The sequence below is a fragment of the Trachurus trachurus genome (genome assembly GCF_905171665.1).
Source record: "Trachurus trachurus genome assembly, chromosome: 3".
NCBI lineage: Eukaryota > Metazoa > Chordata > Actinopteri > Carangiformes > Carangidae > Trachurus > Trachurus trachurus.
Window position 1 is genome coordinate 10,299,083 of NC_139893.1, and position 19,968 is coordinate 10,319,050.

The 19,968-nt window shown below is 42.1% G+C and overlaps 1 protein-coding gene across 3 annotated transcripts in view; it reads left to right on the plus strand.

Moving 5' to 3' along the window:
• Window positions 1–19,968, plus strand: part of mical2a (microtubule associated monooxygenase, calponin and LIM domain containing 2a) — a 35,206-nt gene that overhangs the window by 13,207 nt on the left and 2,031 nt on the right. The window contains exons 3-22 of one of the 3 annotated variants that reach the window (XM_084001466.1): window positions 381–588; window positions 904–1,020; window positions 2,398–2,499; window positions 3,921–4,076; window positions 4,646–4,746; window positions 4,973–5,230; window positions 5,868–5,983; window positions 6,087–6,213; window positions 6,316–6,406; window positions 7,286–7,433; window positions 9,420–9,619; window positions 10,877–10,980; window positions 11,146–11,214; window positions 11,292–11,426; window positions 11,788–11,895; window positions 13,398–13,670; window positions 15,355–15,462; window positions 17,555–17,735; window positions 17,826–17,902; window positions 17,993–19,908. In XM_084001466.1, coding sequence (XP_083857592.1) covers window positions 381–588; window positions 904–1,020; window positions 2,398–2,499; window positions 3,921–4,076; window positions 4,646–4,746; window positions 4,973–5,230; window positions 5,868–5,983; window positions 6,087–6,213; window positions 6,316–6,406; window positions 7,286–7,433; window positions 9,420–9,619; window positions 10,877–10,980; window positions 11,146–11,214; window positions 11,292–11,426; window positions 11,788–11,895; window positions 13,398–13,670; window positions 15,355–15,462; window positions 17,555–17,735; window positions 17,826–17,902; window positions 17,993–18,397 — 3,084 coding nt within the window. In that variant the 3' untranslated portion in view covers window positions 18,398–19,908. Of the gene's footprint in view, window positions 1–380; window positions 589–903; window positions 1,021–2,397; window positions 2,500–3,920; window positions 4,077–4,645; window positions 4,747–4,972; window positions 5,231–5,867; window positions 5,984–6,086; window positions 6,214–6,315; window positions 6,407–7,285; window positions 7,434–9,419; window positions 9,620–10,876; window positions 10,981–11,145; window positions 11,215–11,291; window positions 11,427–11,787; window positions 11,896–13,397; window positions 13,671–15,354; window positions 15,463–17,554; window positions 17,736–17,825; window positions 17,903–17,992; window positions 19,909–19,968 lie in introns of those variants that run through there. The other 2 variants (XM_084001467.1, XM_084001468.1) reach the window with 2 other exon arrangements.

Below are 19,968 nucleotides of genomic sequence, written 5' to 3' on the forward strand. Positions count from 1 at the left end.
TCCTCATAAATTCACTTCTTTTTGGGACATGTTTAAACTCTCCTCCTCATTCTTATGTTTTACTAACAATCGCACGCACAGAAGGTGGTCTCGAGAAATAATCTGAAGACTGGAATGATCCTCAGACTCTGTGTATCCTGCTGAAGTGTCCTTGAGTCAGACACTCAGCCTCTAAAGTGGTGCAGTAAAGTGCTGCTCCCCTTCATGATCTATGTACACGTTCGCATACTTCCTGGTGTATTAATAAAAAAAAGTGGGATATGAACCATTCTTCAGCTCAGGCTCTTCAGGGGGAAACGTCTCTGCCTCCTGTTATTGATTTGATAAAGGTCCAGCTCATTTCTCTGAGGTCATTTTGTCTTTTTTTTTTTTTTACTCAGTGTCTCATCATCGGAGGAGGCCCCTGCGGGCTGCGGACAGCCATCGAGCTCGCTCTGCTGGGGGCCAAAGTGGTGGTGATTGAGAAGAGGGACTCCTTCTCCAGGAACAACGTGCTGCACCTTTGGCCCTACACCATCCACGACCTGCGGGGCCTCGGGGCCAAAAAGTTCCACGGCAAATTCTGCGCCGGGGCCATCGACCACATCAGTGAGTATCTGATGTAACAGACACAAAACAGGCTGCAGGGATTTGATTTTCACTGACCCGAGATCACAGGGCATCAATGTCATTGAATTATAATCTTCTCTTTGAGTATGTGCGTGTCTGTAGTTACTGTATGTATTTGAGTTCTGAGTCTTCTTAATCCTTTAATCAAAGCAACAAGAGAAAACAAATCTTTGCTTTGGATTTTCTCTTAACAGTGTCAAGACAACATAACACACAATACAAAGTTTGGCAGAGGTGTACACTGAGTATACAAACATCAGTGTGTGTCTGTGTGTGTGTGTGTGTGTTTGTTAGGCATTCAGCAGCTGCAGCTGATCCTGCTGAAAGTTGCCCTCATCGTTGCAGTGGAGTTTCACATCAATGTGGAGTTTGTCAAGCTGCTGGAACCATCAGAGGATCAGGAAAAAGACGGTATTCACCCGCACGTTCACGTCAGCTACACGTCCAAACAATAGATAAACGGTGCTGTTACATTCACCCACTGACAGTCGCTTTATGAGCCGCGAGCTTTGAGAGAGTAGAGCTGGAGCATTTAGCAGGATGAGGCAGATGAGAAGTTTTATAATGTGTAAAGTTTGATAGAAACATCAGGCTGCATCTGCCAGTTAGTTGAACAGATATGTCGTGCAGCTTCCTGGAAGGTCTATATTTACCCTGCTGTTCCTACGGCTTTGGCCGGTCATGCAGCGAGGGACTCTTCTCATCCTGGAGTATTTAATTTCCTTGACATCCACCAATAAACACAACACAAATATTGGCACCGTGCTGCTGGGTTTTTCATCATGCCTAGATGAGGTCAGTGGACATCGAGTGCATTGCTTAACATCCATGTTATCTCGCTCAAATGCATACAGAATACCAAATACTATATACAGTGTGTGCTTATCGCATTAATACAACAACATTTGTTTGAAAACGTCTACACAGCTACAACCACTCCGCCATAAGACGTAAATGTTTTATAGCCCTGCAGATGACCCCTCTTATCCCACGTCGGACTATATCTTGCACAGCGCTGTCATATGTTGTCTTTTCGGCTGTAATATCACCACACTGATAACAACGAGAGCCTTTGCCTAAGTTTAGACACACACTTATCCCTCCTGTTATGCTATGAAGGACTGAGCGGAGCCCCTTGACATCATGGGATGCATTTTCCACATGGTGATATTACACTTCAAACTGCCAAGCTGTTCCTGTTGCTGCTCTCACACCTCTGCAGCACCCACACACTTAAAATGGCCTATATGATGACATAATTATAATATCATACAGTTTTCTAACTTATTATTATTATTCCAGGTTCGATGCAGATGTGAAGCGTCCTTGTCGTACCTTCATGTGGTTTTATTTTTCTCCAGTCTGGCGTGGACGGCTGTATTTGTCCATGTTTTTCTGGCATCGTACTGTAGCAATAGCAGGTGTTACTGGAAAACAGCAGCATAGAAACACCAAACAGCAACAGCGCTTCAGCGTGCTTACTCATTCCCCTCATTCATTGTCTCTACACTGACACATTTAGATTTTGCACAAGCGTGGCAGGTGGCAGAGTGGTCCAGGAAGGAGAGACAGAGAGAGAGAGAGAGAGAGAGGGTTTGATGGAGATTATTGAAGTGTCCTTGAGCAAAATACCAACCCTTATCCGCTGACATACCACAGCTGATTGTTTGGTGGAGGGGGGAACAGCACAAAGGGAATGTGTCCAGGATTTATATCATGTAGGTTGTTTTTTTTTCTCTCTCTCTCTCCCTCTCACCCCTCTCACACTCTTTCTATGTCTTTGTTCAGGGCTCGGGTGGAGGGCTGGAATCCGACCCGCTGATCACCCTGTGGCTAACTTTGAGTTTGATGTCGTGGTGGGGGCAGACGGACGCAGGAATACTTTGGAAGGTGAGAAGAAAAAGAAGGAGATAAAAAAAGGAAAGACAAGATCAGTATAGAGGCCTCCAGGATGTACTGACCTTTCAAAAAGCTGACAACAAAGTCTCACATCAAGGCACAAGCTGTGATACAAGTGTTAGTCTCCCACTATCTAGTTACTAGAGGCTTTAAAAACTCACGTAATCCTGCACAAATGCTGATTTTTTTTAGTTAAACCTATTGTCTCTTGTTGTTTTTGATGTGCATCTTAACATAACATCCAGCAGCTGAACATACTGTATTGTGTAAGTGAGTGTCTGAGCGTCCTAGATAAGGAAATCAACATGTTTTCTCATGCCAACATTGTTTGACCAGTCATTCATTCATCTGTTTGCACTACTGTGAACATCTATTGACGTATCACATGGAACAAACAGTCTTTTTAAGAGTTTGACATTCACGTAATGAGTTAAAACCCAGCGCAGCTTCATACAGACGTCCCACATTGTTGTTTCTGGACACTCTCTTTGAATAACTGAATAACTTGTGCGGCATTACCTCTATAAATGAAACTCACCTTCTGTAAGCCTACACTTGTGTGAAGCCATTGATGTCTCCCAGTGGGGAAAAGCAACACATGAAACCACTAAAAGTTGTCTACATAAATAGAGCCGAGCCGGGGCTCAGCGCAGCAGCTGATGCATTCATGCTGGACTCACTCCATCTTCTATGTCTCACTGTTTTTGGTCTCTCTCCTTAAAAATGCTGTCATCTAACAACCAATTCACATCAGATGCTTATTCCTAAAAAGGACATTTTTTGGGGGGGCCGAACGAGACGTCTAGCTCATTCTCAAATTATGAAGAAGCCTTGGGGAATGATTTTTCCCTGCAGTGAGCCTGCTTTTGTGCCACGGAGTTAAATACAATTAGATCCGCGCTCTGTTGATTGTTGAGGACCTTTGAAGAGGGATGAGGTGACAGAAAGGAGAAAAGTCCCTTTGTGAGTTTTAACAGCGGCTGTGTGGGGAAGTTGTAACACAAGTTCAAGCCCTTAGTTTTGTTGCCTTAGTTCTCATACATCACTTGTCTTTTCCTTCCCGCAGTCGCAGCTATAAAGTCAGTGACATTCAGGGTAGAGAAGTTGTTCCACAGGTCAAATGATGAACCTTCAATTGAGTCTATTTGACGTCTGCTTGGTGTTTTGGTTTTGTTCTCGCAATTAAGCAAACAGCATTTAACTTTGATGGAAGCATTTAATTCCTGGTGCTTCCTACAATCCCCTGTCTGTATGGAGGCTAGGCTTTGGTAAACTGCCTCTTATCCTATAATAACTGCTTTGTAATTATGGCTTACGGCTTCTTCTTCTTTCCTGTTTTCTGTTTCATTGTATCTCTTCCCCCCCCCCCCCCCCCCCCCATGTCCCTCTCTCTCTCTCTGTCTCTCTGCCAGGTTTCAGGAGGAAGGAGTTCAGGGGTAAACTGGCGATCGCCATCACGGCCAACTTCATCAACAGGAACACCACCGCAGAGGCCAAGGTGGAGGAGATCAGCGGAGTGGCCTTCATCTTCAACCAGAAGTTCTTTCTTGACCTCAGAGAGGAGACAGGTGGGAGAAAGAGGCACTGTTGGGCCACATACATAGATATTCATGTGTGATGATCATACAGCAGTGGTTCCCAACCCGTTTTGGCTAGTCACCCCATTTTGACTTCACAAATTTCTGGCGACCTCGCTATCAAGTACAGTCAAGTGATCACAGCCACCAATCAAGATGCGCCAGACCAGATATATTTATATGCTGCATTTTATTTGAACTTCACTGAAAGTGAAAGTATAGAATACAGTTGTTTAAGATTGTGCGTAGTGTTCATAATTTCATAATCATAATCATAATTTTAAGAAGAAGAATAATTAGTAAAAAAATATTTTTATCAGTGTTTTTTTTTATCAATTACTCGACATTTGGGGCGACCCCATTTGAATTCCAGGCGACCTCACGTGGGGTCCCGACCCCAAGGTTGAAAAACATACAGAGTACACTCAGTTCATTGATTATCTTCAGCAATACCAAGTTAGCACAGCTATGTGTGTGTGTAGGACATTCGCTGCTGTGGGTTTTCTTGTTGATGCATTTTTAAAGTTGTAGTCATATTAAAAGTGTTTCATGTCTTGCAGGTATCGATCTGGAGAACATCGTGTACTACAGGGACAACACACATTACTTTGTCATGACTGCCAAGAAACAGAGTCTGCTTGAAAAGGGTGTTGTCATCAATGTAAGTTGAATTGACAAGAGGCTCGTTGTATAAAATCCAGTATCTGTTTTATTATTTCATGCATTTTTGATATACAGCACTGGTTTCATTTGGCATCTGTGCAGCGTTATTAACAAAAACTCTCCATGGGAACACATCATAAGCAAATGAATCGTAGCCTGTTAGAAGTGCTAAGCTCAGACTTGGCCTGTGTGAACTCCCCCTGACTCTCACGCTTCTTCAACAGGATTACATCGACATCCAGAAGCTGCTGAGCAGTGAGAACGTTAACCAGGAAGCTCTGCTGTGCTACGCCCGCGAGGCTGCTGACTTTGGCACCAACTATCAACTTCCCACGTTGGATTTTGCCATGAACCACTGCGGGCAGCCAGATGTAGCAATGTTTGACTTCACAAGCATGTACGCCTCGGAGAACGCCGCTCTGGTCAGGGAGAGGTTTGGACACCAGCTACTAGTGGCGCTGGTTGGCGACAGTCTGCTGGAGGTAAGAGGAAAAAGAAGAAGATGAAGCTGTGTATCTGTGAGTGTGTGAGTTCAGGGAGGCAGTGGTGTGTTTTAGGAGCCTCGGAGAAGAAGAGGCTGTTACAGAATCTGGCAGTCATGGCTCAGGCGCTCCGGTCGGTGACTCCTGCCAGATGTTGCAGAGTGAGGAGTGTCGGACAAAGCAGGGAAGGGTTTGTTACGGTGCCGGCAACTGGTCCCGTTCCAGTGCTGTGTGAGACTCCAGCTCATCGCTCTAGGCAGAGTTGTTGATGGAGTTAGCAGTCACTGAGGCAAGAGAGAGAAAGAGATGTTTGAGAGTCATTTATCCAGATCAGATTTTTCTCCTCTGTTTTTCCCTTTTATTTAAATATTTTTCCATTATATTTTAATTTCAATTTCATAACGGACATTTATGACAACTAAACATCCATCCATCAACCCCTTTCCTGCACATTATGCCCACATTATCTCCTGAGCTGTGTCTACCCTGACATCCGACTATGCCCAGCAGCATTTTTCCATTCTTATGCTCCCAGTCTCATCACAATATTTGCCAATATTTCAAAATATTGTTGTTTTGTGTCCTCTCGTGCACTGACTCACACATATTCATATATTTGTTGTGTGTTCCTCTGCAGCCGTTCTGGCCGATGGGGACGGGTTGCGCCAGAGGCTTCCTGGCTGCCTTCGACACGGCCTGGATGGTGAAGAGCTGGGCTCAGGGTCGGACAGTCCTGGAGGTGCTGGCAGAGAGGTACAGTACACACACTCAACACACTCACTCACACACATTATGCAAGTGTTTAGATGTTGACAAATCACTGTGCAGAGCTCATTTGTTTCTTTCGTTTCTGCAGGGAGAGTATTTACAGGCTGCTTCCACAGACTACACCAGAAAACATCGCCAAAAACTTTGAACAGTACACTGTCGACCCCGCAACTCGATACCCCAACCTCAACTCCTCCTGTGTCAGGCCGCTCCAGGTGAGAGGAGGAAGAGGAGGAGGACTCACTCTGACAATATCAGATTATTACCATCTGTCTGTAGGTGTTGGACTCATTTTTTCCCCCTCCTTTCTGTTTCAGGTGCGTCACTTGTACATCAGCGCAGAACTGAATTCCTGCTCTCTGGAGCGTGCTGCTACCATACGACGGCCTGTCAATCTCCACAGACGAGGTAGGTTTAACAGGAACTGACAGATTCCTGTGTGCTGCTGTGACATAACTTTTTCAACTTGTCTGCCCATCCCATGCTTATGTACACAAGATCTCGAACATTAATAATTCACTTGATCTCAAAGATGATAAAAATTGGGTGGCGAAAGGTCAAAGGGCAAATGTCAGGGTCATTGGGTTTTTATCAAACATATTTTTGGACATAACTCAGGAATTCACACACTAGTTATTACAAAATGACACGTAAGATGAAATGATAACGTTTTTATGGGTAAATCTACAGGTTAAAAGCAAAGACTGTCACTGCCTGATTCTCTTCTGTTACTTTACAAGGATTCTCACATGATAACATATTATAATGTGTGTTTCTTTTGTCCTTTTCACTTTAACAGAAGTAGCAAGGAGCCAGAATTAACTTCAGTTTAGGGAGTAAGTCACTAGCTGAGGTTTGTTTTTACATGTGGGTTGAGTAGAAGGAGGAAGCTGTGAGAGAACAGCTGCAGGGTTGTGGTAGAAACCGTCAAATACACACATCTCCCTCTCCAAGGTCAACATTACTTTATGTCCCTGTCTATAAACAAAAAAAAAACTCTTACATCATTTTGAAATGTATATGTATGTATGAGGCGCAAGGTAAACATGTGTCCGTATTTATGACAATGTTTTGTTATGGTTCTGCTGAGAGATCAAAGTCTGGTTAAATCTGCTCAGGGAACAGTAAAGACTGAACTGAGCTTTATGTTGCAGCGAGGACGTACATGTTCAGACAGAGCTCTGTACATACTTCATCGACCAATCCCACCTCTCCTGTCATGGCCTTATTTACCGGCACAGTGTTCGTACGCCTACACGATGTGACTTTCAATGTTTTCTTTTGTAGAGTCAGAGATCCGGCCGGCCAGGCTTCTCACCTGGTGCCAAAAACAGACGGAGGGCTACAGGAATGTGACGATCACCGATCTGACGTCTTCTTGGCAAAGCGGCATTGCCCTCTGTGCCCTCATCCACAAGTTCAACCCTCAGCTGATGTAAGATGTGCACACATCTGATATTAACATCCCATCTCTTTGCAGCATTCAATGCCCGAGCGCGCTCACACGAATAAACCAGCTCGCTGTGAGGAAAACTATTTCTAAAGGGTGTGTTAAATATGCTCGGCATGGGAGCGACCAGTTTATCTTGCGAGTCTTCCCTGCTGCGCCGACGTCGGCCTCCTCCTCACAACAGCTTTTTAAAGTGCTGATAGATGAGAAAAAGACTTCGCACATACAGATTTTGTATATATGTAGCTAGTGGAGTGTTCAGATGCAGATGTGCACATTTCACATCAGTCAAAAATGATTATTATTGAGAAATAAAAACAGGTCAGTGGTTTTTTATGTTGTGACTGATCCGTTTACTATTTTTGAGCCATGAAAATGAAAAATTAAAACTAACTAAATGAAGTTTTAATCAAATTACTAATGGTTTAACACGAATAAAAAGCTGTTTCTTGTTTTAATGCTATGGCTGATTGATGTATAATTCAAAATCATGCTGATCTGGAGCTGTGAAAAAAAACAGCTCATGTAGGACTTAGTGTCCTTTGGTTTCTGCTTAGAGAACAACAAATCCTCCTTAGAAAGCAGAAACTGTACCTTAGTTTCCACTTTTTCTGAAGGGTCAGGCTGCCTCGCACAGCATGGAATTCGTCTGTGCAATTGTAGATTAGTGCATTTACAAATCTAATTATATCCTCTCGCTCTTTAATTATTGCCTTCGTACTCTGCCGAATGCCACGACAATTTCATGTGGTGCTGTGAGTTTTCCAGGAACCGCTGGTGTTTTTTTCCCCCCGTTTTCCCTCCTCCATACGTCTGTCAGCACAGAGAGCGAGCGTCTGTAGGTTCAGAGCGACTCCAAAGTTTGTGTGTCCTGCTGCTGCTGCTGCTGCTGCTCGGTTACCGCTCTCCTCTTACATTATGTCTGTCGGTGACTGGACATTGTCAGTGCAGGCGGAGGAGAGATGTCACGGCTGTTTTCTTTTTCTCACATTTAGTTGTAATTTGCTGCCATTTGCTCCCACAGTGTGAGACAGACATTTTTTTTTCTACAGGGTTGAAAGTTGAAAGAGATAAGTTTCAGTGAAAAGTCGTTCCATTGTGCTGACGTCTCCCGTTTTCATATCAAAGTGTGTATTATCTTACTCTCTTGCTCACTCTGTTAGGAAACAGTTTGAGTTAGAAACCTCGCTGCAGCCATCTTGTGTCAATATTCACCTTAAAGGATTAGTTCACCAAAAAATAAAATTCAGTAATTATTGACTCACCCTCATGCTGATGAATATATTTTTTATTCCTCAAAGTGCATCTGGAGATCCGGGAGGTGGGTTCGTAGCCCATAAAAACGTTATATGATAAAAATAGGGCCTTACACAAAAACATCCATAAAACTACACAAAAACCATTTGCACCGTTTGTCCGCGGCAATCCAAGTGTCCTGAAGGGATATAGTCCAGAGTTTAGGCAAGTCCGGTCAGATCCGTGTGCATCGCGTGAACGTGAGAGTGCGCCACAGGCAAATTCAATACAGGAGACTGTAAAAATGTCCTAAATGACGTTGTTTCGAGTAAACTCTGGACTATTTCCCTTCAGGACACATGTATTGCAGCGGACGAGCAGTATGGAGGAATATTAAATAGTTTTTGTGTAGTTTTATGGGCGTTTTTGTGTCGGGCACTATTACTCTCTTATAAAGTTCGTTGGACTAGTACGAACCGGCCTCTCGGGTCTCCAGATGCACTTTGAGGAATAAAAAACTACTCCGGAGTATTCATCAGCATGAGGGTGCGCCACTAATGACTGAATTTCATTTTTTGGTGAACTATTCCTTTAAATCAATGTGACTCTACATTTAAGAAACAGTAAAAGTGAAAATATGTTGAAAGAAACTCTGATTAAACTGAAACTGAAACTGTGGTGCTGATATTTTCACGTAATAACCAGCTTCTCTTTGTCCTTCTCTGCCTCCGTCAGTGATTTTGAGTCTCTGAATGAGGAGGACGATGCTGCGAACCTCCAACTGGCCTTCGACATCAGCGAGAGGGAGTTTGGGATCCGACCGTTCACCTGCGTGAAGGAGCTGAGAGCGGGAGAGGAGCTGGACAAGAGCCGGATGAACTGCTACCTGTCCAAGTTCTACGAGCTCTTCAGAGGAACCCCTCTACCTGCTGCAGGTACTCTACTCTACTCTACTTGACTCTACTTGACTCTACTCCACTCTAGTGTCTGTTCTGCTCTACACTGTTGTACTTCTTCTGATTCTATTGTTCTGTCGTCTACTTGACTTTACTGTTTTCTGTTTGGCTTCACTCAACTCTGTTTTACTGCACTGGACTCCACTCTACTCATCTCTATTGGTTTCCCCTGACTCCACTTGACTCCATCCTACTCTACTCTACTCTACTCTACTCTACTCTACTCTACTCTACTCTACTCTACTCTACACCATGCTACGCTGTTCTACTCTACTCTACTCTACTCTACTCTACTCTACTCTACTCTACTCTACTCTACTCTACTCCATGCTACTCTACTCCATCCTACTCTACTCTCCTCTACGTTGTTCTACTCTACTCTACTCTACGCTATTCTACTCTACTCTATTCTACTCCATGTTATGCTGTTCTACTCTACTCTACTCTACTCTACTCTACTCTACTCTACTCTACTCTACTCTACTCTACTCTACTCTACTCTACACCACACCATGCTACACTGTTCTACTCTACTCTAATCTAATCTACTTCACATTCTGCTATGACCTTATCAACTGTACTGAATTCTACTCTACTCTACTCTACATTCTGCTACGATTTGATACTCTACTCTTATCTACTCTACTACGCTCTGATCCACTCCAGTTAACTCTTCTCTACTCTCTGATTCTACTCTGTTTCATCAGCTGTAGTCATTGAGGCCTACTGTTTTACTCTTCTTTTATTCTGGTTTGTTGACTAAAATATGTACAAATGACACACAAAAAAACAAAAAAACACTTAAATTCCAGTCGAAGGTATTAAATGTCTTTTGGTTTCCTGTAAAAAAAACTCAGTCATGTATAGTGGCATGACTGGAATGTGTATTTGTACCACGGCTGTGGACTGTGTGGACTCCAGTAGTATGACATTCTTGACAACATGAAAACAGCTGCTCGTCTCCGCAGAAGACCAAGACATTATGTTCACCTGTGTTGTTTTATTTAACCTCTAACACAAACTCACCTTCCTCTCACCTGCAGCCGAGTGATTAACCAAAGTTTTGTTTTTATGGGAACTTCCCTCTTCATAAATACACCCCTCTTTTTTTCCCCCAGACCATTCCCATAACCTCACTAATCTTTAAAGGCATAATGCATTGATATTATCTGACATTTATGGCTGTGCATGGTGGAAAATGTGAAAACACTAATGCAGTCACGTGTTGCTCTGCAGGCTCCAGAGGAGTGGACGAAAACAATGAAGATTATCCATCTAAGGAAGTCAGAAGTAATAATAATGTGCTCAATCTTGCTGCTCCCAGGAAACGTGTTCCAAAGGTAACTCCACCCTGACATTTTTACACCTGATGGATTACAACATGTTGACATCTCTGCCTGGGATTCATTTTATCTTCATATAATGTATATATTTAATACAAAATGCTGGTTTGAAATTCCTCTTCTTGGGCCTGCTGGGTACTCAGTCTTTACTCTTTTTTTTAGAACGAGAAGAAGTCAGACGGTTCGGACCCGATTTACAAAAGGAGGCGAAAATTCTGTTATTTGGAGGAGGTTTGTTAATAAACTACTTTCAAATTCACTGCTGTGTGAGACATGTAATATACTCAGTGTAATCTCTCTCCCTTTAGGCCACCAATCTGTCCAGTAACGGCTCCTCTGTGCAAGAGGGTCAGGATCCTAAGGAGAATAAAGTGCGTTCAATGGCCACTCAGCTGCTGGCCAAGTTTGAAAGCTCACCCAACCACACGATCCGCAGAACACAGGTATGGGCCTGTAGATTTTAATTTACTGTAGTATGATTTAGTATGTATATGCTTAATTTATGTATCTATTCATCTATCTGTCTACAGATACTTTTTACTTTTTTATTTTCCCGACTACAGAAAGTTAAATGTGGCGGTTCGCCCTCTTTTTCATGCATCATAAATATGTTTTAAATTTCCCTTGTTGTGAGCTGGAGCTCTGACAGTGGTCTGTGGTTTTAATCTGACAAAACTTTCCCTCTGCTAATGTAACAAAAGTCTTTCTCTTGTCTGTTATTTCCAGCGTCTAATCTTTTCAGCCTTTGCTCCTTTTCTGACTCTTTATTAACCGTCTTCCTGCCATTTTTCTGCACAATCTCAGTCAGACTGTGAGAGGTCATCCCCGCTGCAAACCCTTGTCTTGGTCGACTTCCGTCTGCACAAAAAACCCAGGCCTCCAGTGCCACCTAGACCTCCGCCTGAGACACAGGTTGACAGAAGATGTCAATTAAGACACTAATGCTACACAGACAGCATACATATGTGTGGTACAGAATAAGCCAAACATACAGACTTGTAAGCACATCCTATATATGTACATGTTCCTCAAATACACCGGCCATGTGTAAAACTCAAACAATATAATTTAGGATATTTAACAGACCATACCGGTGGTTTTACATTCTTTAGTCATGACTGACTTGGACTCTAAATTCCCTTCAGAAAATAACTGAACGTGTCACTGCAGCCATAGATAACTATATAGTTATGTAAGACCAGAAACTACATCAGTCTAGTAAAAAAACCAAACTATGAGCTCCAAAAAATTAAATTTGGAAAATGGAAACAATTCAAGTTATGCCAGAGGTCTGTGCAAGTTCTGAGTTTGATAGAAGTTCATCTTTAGGGTCAAGTCAAGACTTCTCTGATGTTTGGTCAAGAGTCGACTGTAAAATGAGACAGAGTGAATTGTACGGTGGCCTTGAGGGCTCAACTCAACACTGCAGTTGAAGAAAACGTGCAAATACGCAAACCTGCTGCTGTTGTTGTTGTTTAATGATCAATTGTGACTTTTCACGTTAAAAGCATTGAATCACAAGTACGTCAGGGGCAGGTTCATCACTTTCTTTTCTCTTTAAGTGATTCTTATGATATTACATTTTTAGTATTTGCCTTAATAGCAACAGTTAGAGAGAGACAGCAAAGTTAGGAAGAAAGAGAGAAGGTGATGAGGGGTCGGGGGGCCACAGGTTGGACTTGAACCCATCACCCTTCACCTTCATGTGTTGTGTCCATTGGAAACACTTGTGTTGCAGGACTGAACCATTGAATATGTCTGGTAATTAGAAACTAATACACTACACACTTATATAATTTCTCCCCAATATCTAAACCAGACGATAACCCTCTCTGCATACAAGTGTAGTCGCTGAGCTCAGAGCATTGTATTCATGAGTTCAAAATCATATCCGTCAGGAAAAAACAAAAGGGAAACATGAGTGTGAAGAAGAGTGAAGATAATGTGAATTTCATTTGAATTTTAGCTCTCGGCTGTTGACACGCAAAGTCAACGCTTGAAAAATGGTTCCTCACTCCAAACTGCATTTCCATGTGACGATTACATAACTCTGGCAAAACATGAAGCAGGCAGAATGTATTCGCTCTAATGGATTACCTATGCAAGCTGCTTTTCATGCTGCGCTGGCAGGACTCGCGCCCGTCAGGAGGGTAAGAAATCAATCTCAGAAACTTGCACTTTGCTTTGAAAGTGGCTGGCAGCTCAGCAAAGAGTTCATAATTCATAGTTAATAGACTGAAACATATAAAACCACCTGTATCGTGTATTTTTTTTAAAATGATCTACACACTCCTCCACACTGAAGGTTAAAAATAACAATAAATTCTAACTTTTCACTGTTTAGTAACTCGACGAGGAACCAAACGAACCACAGCTCACGTGTGCACTGCTGTACTGTATTTTATCCCTTTCAGTTCGAAGTCAGTCTCAGAAAAGCAGCAGAGCAGTTAGTCCGTCTGCCGCCAAAGACTCTGCCCAAACCCCAGATCCAGCCTGAGCCTGAGCCTCAGCATCCATTTTCCATAGTGAAGCTCAGACACGTTGATCTAACACACACTGAGACGAAGCCCGAGCCTCAGTCTGAGAGCGCAGACCCCTCTGCTTCTTCTCCCTCCTGCCAATCTGCAATCCAATTCATGTCAAGAGTCCTCCAGCGCCTCAGGGAGGTGGACGAGCACGTCTCTGAGGTGAACGCTATCTCCTCTCTCATATCTCTTCTACCTTCTTTATTTCCTTTCCTCTTCTGTTTTCCTCTCTGTCCTCTTTTTGCCTAAACTCTTGTGATTGTTGTGATTGCTCCAGAAAAGCCCCGGTAGAATGTTGATTATATATTACACCCTGATTATACATTTAGGTTTTGCGTAATGTGCAGTCAGATGGATGAAGTCAGCCCCTAATTATCCGGTCGGGCAAAAATGGAAAGAGCAGGCGCACAGACCTGGCACAGGCCGAGGCAGACACAGTCGGATTATTGACCGGTCTGCGTCTGTGCGGAGCAGGCCTGCAAAATTGTTCATGTTATTAAGTCATTTTGTGCAGAGTTGAACTGGCAAAGTGTGTTGTTTCAAATGCTGCTTCACCTGATCTTATAAATGCAGGAAACAGACAACATAAAGAAAAAAACTGCACAAAGACGCCTTATTTTAATGGTGTTGGGTTAGTTTTAAAACGTGTAGGCAAGATTTATTGGACTTCTTCTCCTTAAATATGAGATATATTTTAGTTTTTTTTATTACAGATGGGCATTATATCTTAATATGAATGTGTTAAAATGTTGCATGATGCTCCTATTTATAGCCGACATAATAGGCATAAGACATAGGCCTACAGCGCTATCATTACAGGCAGTTTGACAAGTTAGATGATTAAATTGATGCCACGTTCATACACTACCTGTTCTTTTAGTGCAGAGCTGCTGGAGCCAGAAGGTGATTAGCTTAGCATCAACTACTGGAGCCAGGTGGAGACAGACAGTCTGGCTTTCTTGTAAAGTTCAACTATACAGCTCCCAAACGGTGACTTATTAAAACAGATATGTCTCAATCGTTTAATTTATTTTTACAAAAGACGGTTTGCGACCTATGGGAGAGTTGTGTGCTGCAGCTACATTTTGGCCCCAAAACTGACTGCAGTCACTTCTTATAGTGTTTTTTTTATTCAGATACAGTACAGAGGTGTTGTCAGGGGGATTTTTGAACTTTAGACAGAGAGACACTCGCTGTGTCCTTTGCTTAAACTGGGCCCTAACTGCCCTCAGGCTCTTGGTACAGATTTAACAGTAGAGACATAAGCGATAATGATCCTTTAACTCCGCTAATAACAATATGAATAGAGGAACTGTTCCTTCACAGTCATATTATCACTGTGTAGATAATCTAACTTTGAATATGGCTTTCTTTTAAACTAATTTTAGATGTAATTATTATACTTTTATCTATGTGCTGTGAAATTTGCCTTAGATTCACTTGAGCCTCGATACTTCACCATGTGATTTATTAATGCTGATGTATTTTGGCTGAACTGATGAACTCGTCTCAGTTTTCTGTCCCAGTGCAGTATGAGTAACCACATCAAGTGGGGTGTGAAATTAATGTAATAAGGCGGCCTTCGTTCCACACACAGCTACGTTATTGTTCTCCTCACGGCAAAACATACGTAGCTGTCAAATCCTGCTTCTTATTGGGAAAGCAGAACAGAGAGGTCTTTCATTGTTTAACTGTGCAGGGCTCATTAAGTGGATATTAATCTACCTAATTGTGTCTACACAGAAAAAAAAGCTTTTCATTTGTTGATGGGAGAACTCACTGTGCTGAGGACGGAGGCGACACTCATGGTTGTTCTTTTGTTCCTGTGCCTCGTGTCATCCTGCAGAAAAAAGCTCAGACACAACAGACTAGAGAGTTTCACACAAAGAGTATAAAGGAAAAAGCCGTTCACCTTAGTGGACTGTTCACAGGAGACAGCTCTGCTGTGGTCAAGGTGACTATCTCCAGCTCCATCTGTGACCCCACCCTGCTCTTGTGTTTTGCACCACCTGCCTGTCACAGTGTGTGTATTTGCATGTTTGAAATACTTCACGTTTGGGATCACAAGTGTTGCATGCAGCCAATTTTCCCTTTCATCTATTACTTGATAAAGTGTAGATTTTTTTCTATATTTAGATTCAGGAAATCTCATGATAATTAAATTACTTAGCTTTTTTGTTTCTTTGTTCCAGCTCATTAGTAATGTGTAATGTGTCCCTTATTATTTCAGTAATTATTCCTCTTTTTGTAATTTTTTCACCATTGATATGATTTTTCTCAGCTATACTGTAGCCTACCTCAACTTTTTATCTGCAAAAAGATTCTTGAGTCTTTCGCTAATCGAAGCGCTGAAAGTCAAAATCTCCATTAAGAGTTTGGCACTAGGATTGTTTTAAAGGCAATCGTTTTTTATGTTTTACTGTTTATTTGTTACTAACCATGACTGGTTTGTTTTGAAAGCACATTTTATCCAGATTTCTGTTTTTCAGTGGACTTAACTCAGTGCCAGTTTATTAGGTACATATATAGGCTACTGTAATATTATATCAAAGACATTAGATTTATAAAACACAATGGCACCACAAACTCCAGCCTGTAAAATGACCATTAAGTATCATCAGTACCCAGTGAAGTCAATATTTGTTGCAGGGCCGCTGTAGTCATGGTCTGATAATTAAATCAGATATTGTGATTCCCTGCCATATTATACAATACTTTTCATAATATCAAAAACAAAAAAACTGCAGCCTTACCCTGGTGTAAGGAGTTCCTAATAAACTGGTGCAAGAGTGCAGTCATTGTACATTGTAGTGATGTTTGTTCTCAGACAGATATACTATACTAAAGAACCAGACTCTGGCACGGCAGCTCTCTCTCTCTCTCCGACTGCTGTTTCAGCCTCTGGTGCTTTTAATTAGCAGCAGAGCAGAAGTGTGTGTTCTTGTGGTGGCACTTTGTGGGTTTCTGTGCTCCACCCATCCCAAACAGCCTGCTCCATCTCAGCAGCCAGATGTTGGAGCAGGACTTACATACAGACTTACATTAAACATAAAGGAGCAGCTCCCCGCTACACAATTACAATCCATGTGTGTGTGTGTGTGTGTGTGTGTTATTTTTTTTGTTTGGATCTAATTGAATTCTTGAAGAGCAACATGGTTTCTATTCAGAGCCATGGAGCACAGAACATGGTGATTATCCTCTTTCTATAATTATCGTACATTCTTTTTCTTTCTTCTCGTCTGAGCGTGAGTTAGTTAGTGAGTGAGGGAAAAGATTCTCAGAGCCTCATTCCTCTCGTTCTCATCTCAGCCGTCACTCAAAATGTCACAGAGACGCCACCTGAGCATTGAGACATTCATGAAGTGACGTTCACAAGAAAATCATTAACGTGGCTTTGTGTTTTCCTTATCCTCATGTCATCTGCTCACAGTGTTTAGCACCTACGAGACAGACTCGGTGAACATGAAACACAAACATATTCATTCTCAGATTTCACAATGCAAACTCAGAAAATAGAAAAGAAAATGTCAAGTTATTACAGTTTAGCTAACATGTCATATCAACATCCTCAACGTTAGTAAAAATGTTGAGCATGAAAGTTTGTTCTTGACACAAGTTTTTCTCCAGAACCTCACTGATAAGAAGAAAGAGCTGATGTTTGGACCCAGATGCAAGAATACATTGTAATAACAATAAAAAAAAAACATATTTGCAGAGTATTTTCCAAGTAGAAGAAGAAAAACAGAAGAATAATAAAGTCAAACAAGGAATGAGGCAAAATACAGTTAAAAACAAAAGATAAGAACATAAAAAAAGCAAAAGAGATGGATAAAGACTTCACCAAGGATTCCTTATTAAGAAGTTTTGAGTATTTCTTTTGTGAAGCAGAAACAAAGCTCCAGTTTAAATTCAATAGTGATTGACAGCTGAGAGATTCAGTGATCTTATGTTTGCATGTTCACTTATGGGAGATGTTAAAATGAAGGCTCGAATGACTTCAGTGTTGTACTCTGTGTTGATGACTGTCACTCTGCTCTGTCTCTCAGGGCAGCTCACTGCGCCGAGCCTTCCCCCCGTCGGGCGACAAGTGTCACTCATGCGACAAGCGCGTTTACATGGTGGAGCGGATCTGCGCCGAGGGGCTCTACTTCCACAGGGAGTGTTTCCGCTGTTCCACCTGCAGCTCGGCTCTGCGACAGGGAGCTCACGCTTTCGACTCTGAACAGGGTTTGTATCCTCAAGTAGCTTAAAAAAACAGAACAGAAAAAAAGACAAACACCAAGTCTGTTTTGCTGATTTCTGCTGTGATTTTTACAGGGAAACTTTACTGCAAACTTCATTTTGATCAACGCCACAATGGGACAAACCTACGGAGGAATTTCTCTCTACGCTCAGTGAGTAGGCTATATTTCTCTTGATCTGAGTTTTACCAACACTTATTGTAAAGAAGTTTAACTCAATTTCCGTCACTTCCTCTGCTTCAGCATCGTTATGGAGCTGGAGCTCAGGAGCCGTCTGTTGAAGATGAAGAAACCTCCCAGCCCGGCAGCGCAGCAGACCTGCAGAGTCAACCTGCAGCAGGTACCTTCGGCTCGTTCATAAGGAAAAAGCTGAGCTGGCCCCTCAGCGTGACTCGCACGGTGTGTAACGCCCCCTGGTATCTGTCCTGCCGTGTGCGTAACACGGCGCAGGCCCTCGTTGGCCACCTGAGGGACAACGCCCAGGACTATGCATTCCTGTTTGAGCTACTGAGCATGAGCTTGCCCCTGCTGTTTGTTTTACAAGAGGTACTGCTGCAGATGTACACAGAGGCCGTGCCTGACGGGCCCAGCTCTTTCCACCGTCTGCTGCTGTGGCTGCAGGAGCAAATCGGGCACAGGCTCATCTAGACTCTCTCAGCGGTCAATAATCTCCATTGAACATCGCTCCAAATGCCGTTAAACCTGTGGCTGAGGTGTTCTTGTCATATTATCCTCTGTAGCTGGGCACAAGCACCTTTATTTTAATGTTTACCTGCCTGTTAATGATGATACTGTAGTTAGATTCGCTGCCAGTGTGTTGGATGTACATATGCACCAGCCAAAGAAGAGACACTATCACTTGCCCCGTGCAACTTTTTGCAGTTCACTACAGAGGGTTGGGACAGTTAACGTCAGATAACGAAAGCTGCACAATGCAACAATTTTAGCAGTGGTTAGATATGGAAACTGTCCAGTACCTTTAGGGTTGAAGTAGTAGTCAGTGCCTTAAAGACTTGAGACTGCTGAAAAATCACCATTGCTGTAGAATTGAACATTTTTACAAAATGTCTTGGAAAACAGATCCTGCAGTTATAATTTCTTAACTCAGGTTATGTCTGACTGACTCGATGCACTTTATCTTTTGGAACTGCCTTGTGGATGTAGCAGGAAACTGTCACATAGATAAAATAAAAGCCTGGTGTGAGGTGACCGCTGACCACCAACCAGGTCTTCCTATGACTAGTCATATGTTTTCTTTCAATACATATATGCAGGTGTGTGTGTTTTACACATTGGTTAACAATTTGCTCATTAGGTTTTTTTATACTCTAACCACTCCTTTTATGATTTTTTTTATGAATGATACCAAATATCTCTCATGACTTTTATATAATACTGTGTGGACTATGTGGAGTATTTATTAAGTTCTACGTTGCTGCCACCTACAGTCGACTCTCAGAAAGTCCATGATGGCAAGAAAGGACACACTCTGCTCCTCCTCTCCCTGTATAACATAGCAAACAATGACATTTTAAATAACTGCTTTAAGACGTGTTTTCAGACTTACTGTAGACAATAGAAGCCGGCCAGCCTGCTGTGATGTGTTTGAATGTGCTTGCCGCTCTTGCCTTGATTTTAAAGCATGATGTTGGAAGTTCAACTGTAAACCTCTTTGACTATAAGACGCACAGTTTCTTCCTATTCACACTCACACTATCTAATGATGCTTCTGAAGCACTTTAGAGTTGCTTTGTTTAATACGTTTTTTTAAAAATATTTGAAAATGATATTTGCAGAAACTTCAGGCATTATGTCAAATGTTTACGACATGATAATCTGGGATATGCAATATAATGTTTTTTGTGTGCTGCCTTTTACTACATGTTGAATTACTGAATGTGCTGCAGGTAATATGAGCTACATGTTTTGTTTACAGTGCAGTACAGCTGGGAAACCTCAGTGTTTTTTTTTTTTTTTTTAAATGCCAAAGAACTGTTTTCATACACACTGACTGGACTTGTATAATATTAAAGTTAAACAACACGACGACAGTCGCGCAAATTGTTAACACGTACTGTACAACAGTGCCAACGTACAAATATCTTCTCCATAACGAATGTCAGTATTCAGTTTGTTCTCATAAACATTTTCTACTTTTGTGCACTCAGCTGTTTTTATTTCTGTCTGTATGTTTCCTGTGTTTTAGATTATGTTTTTTT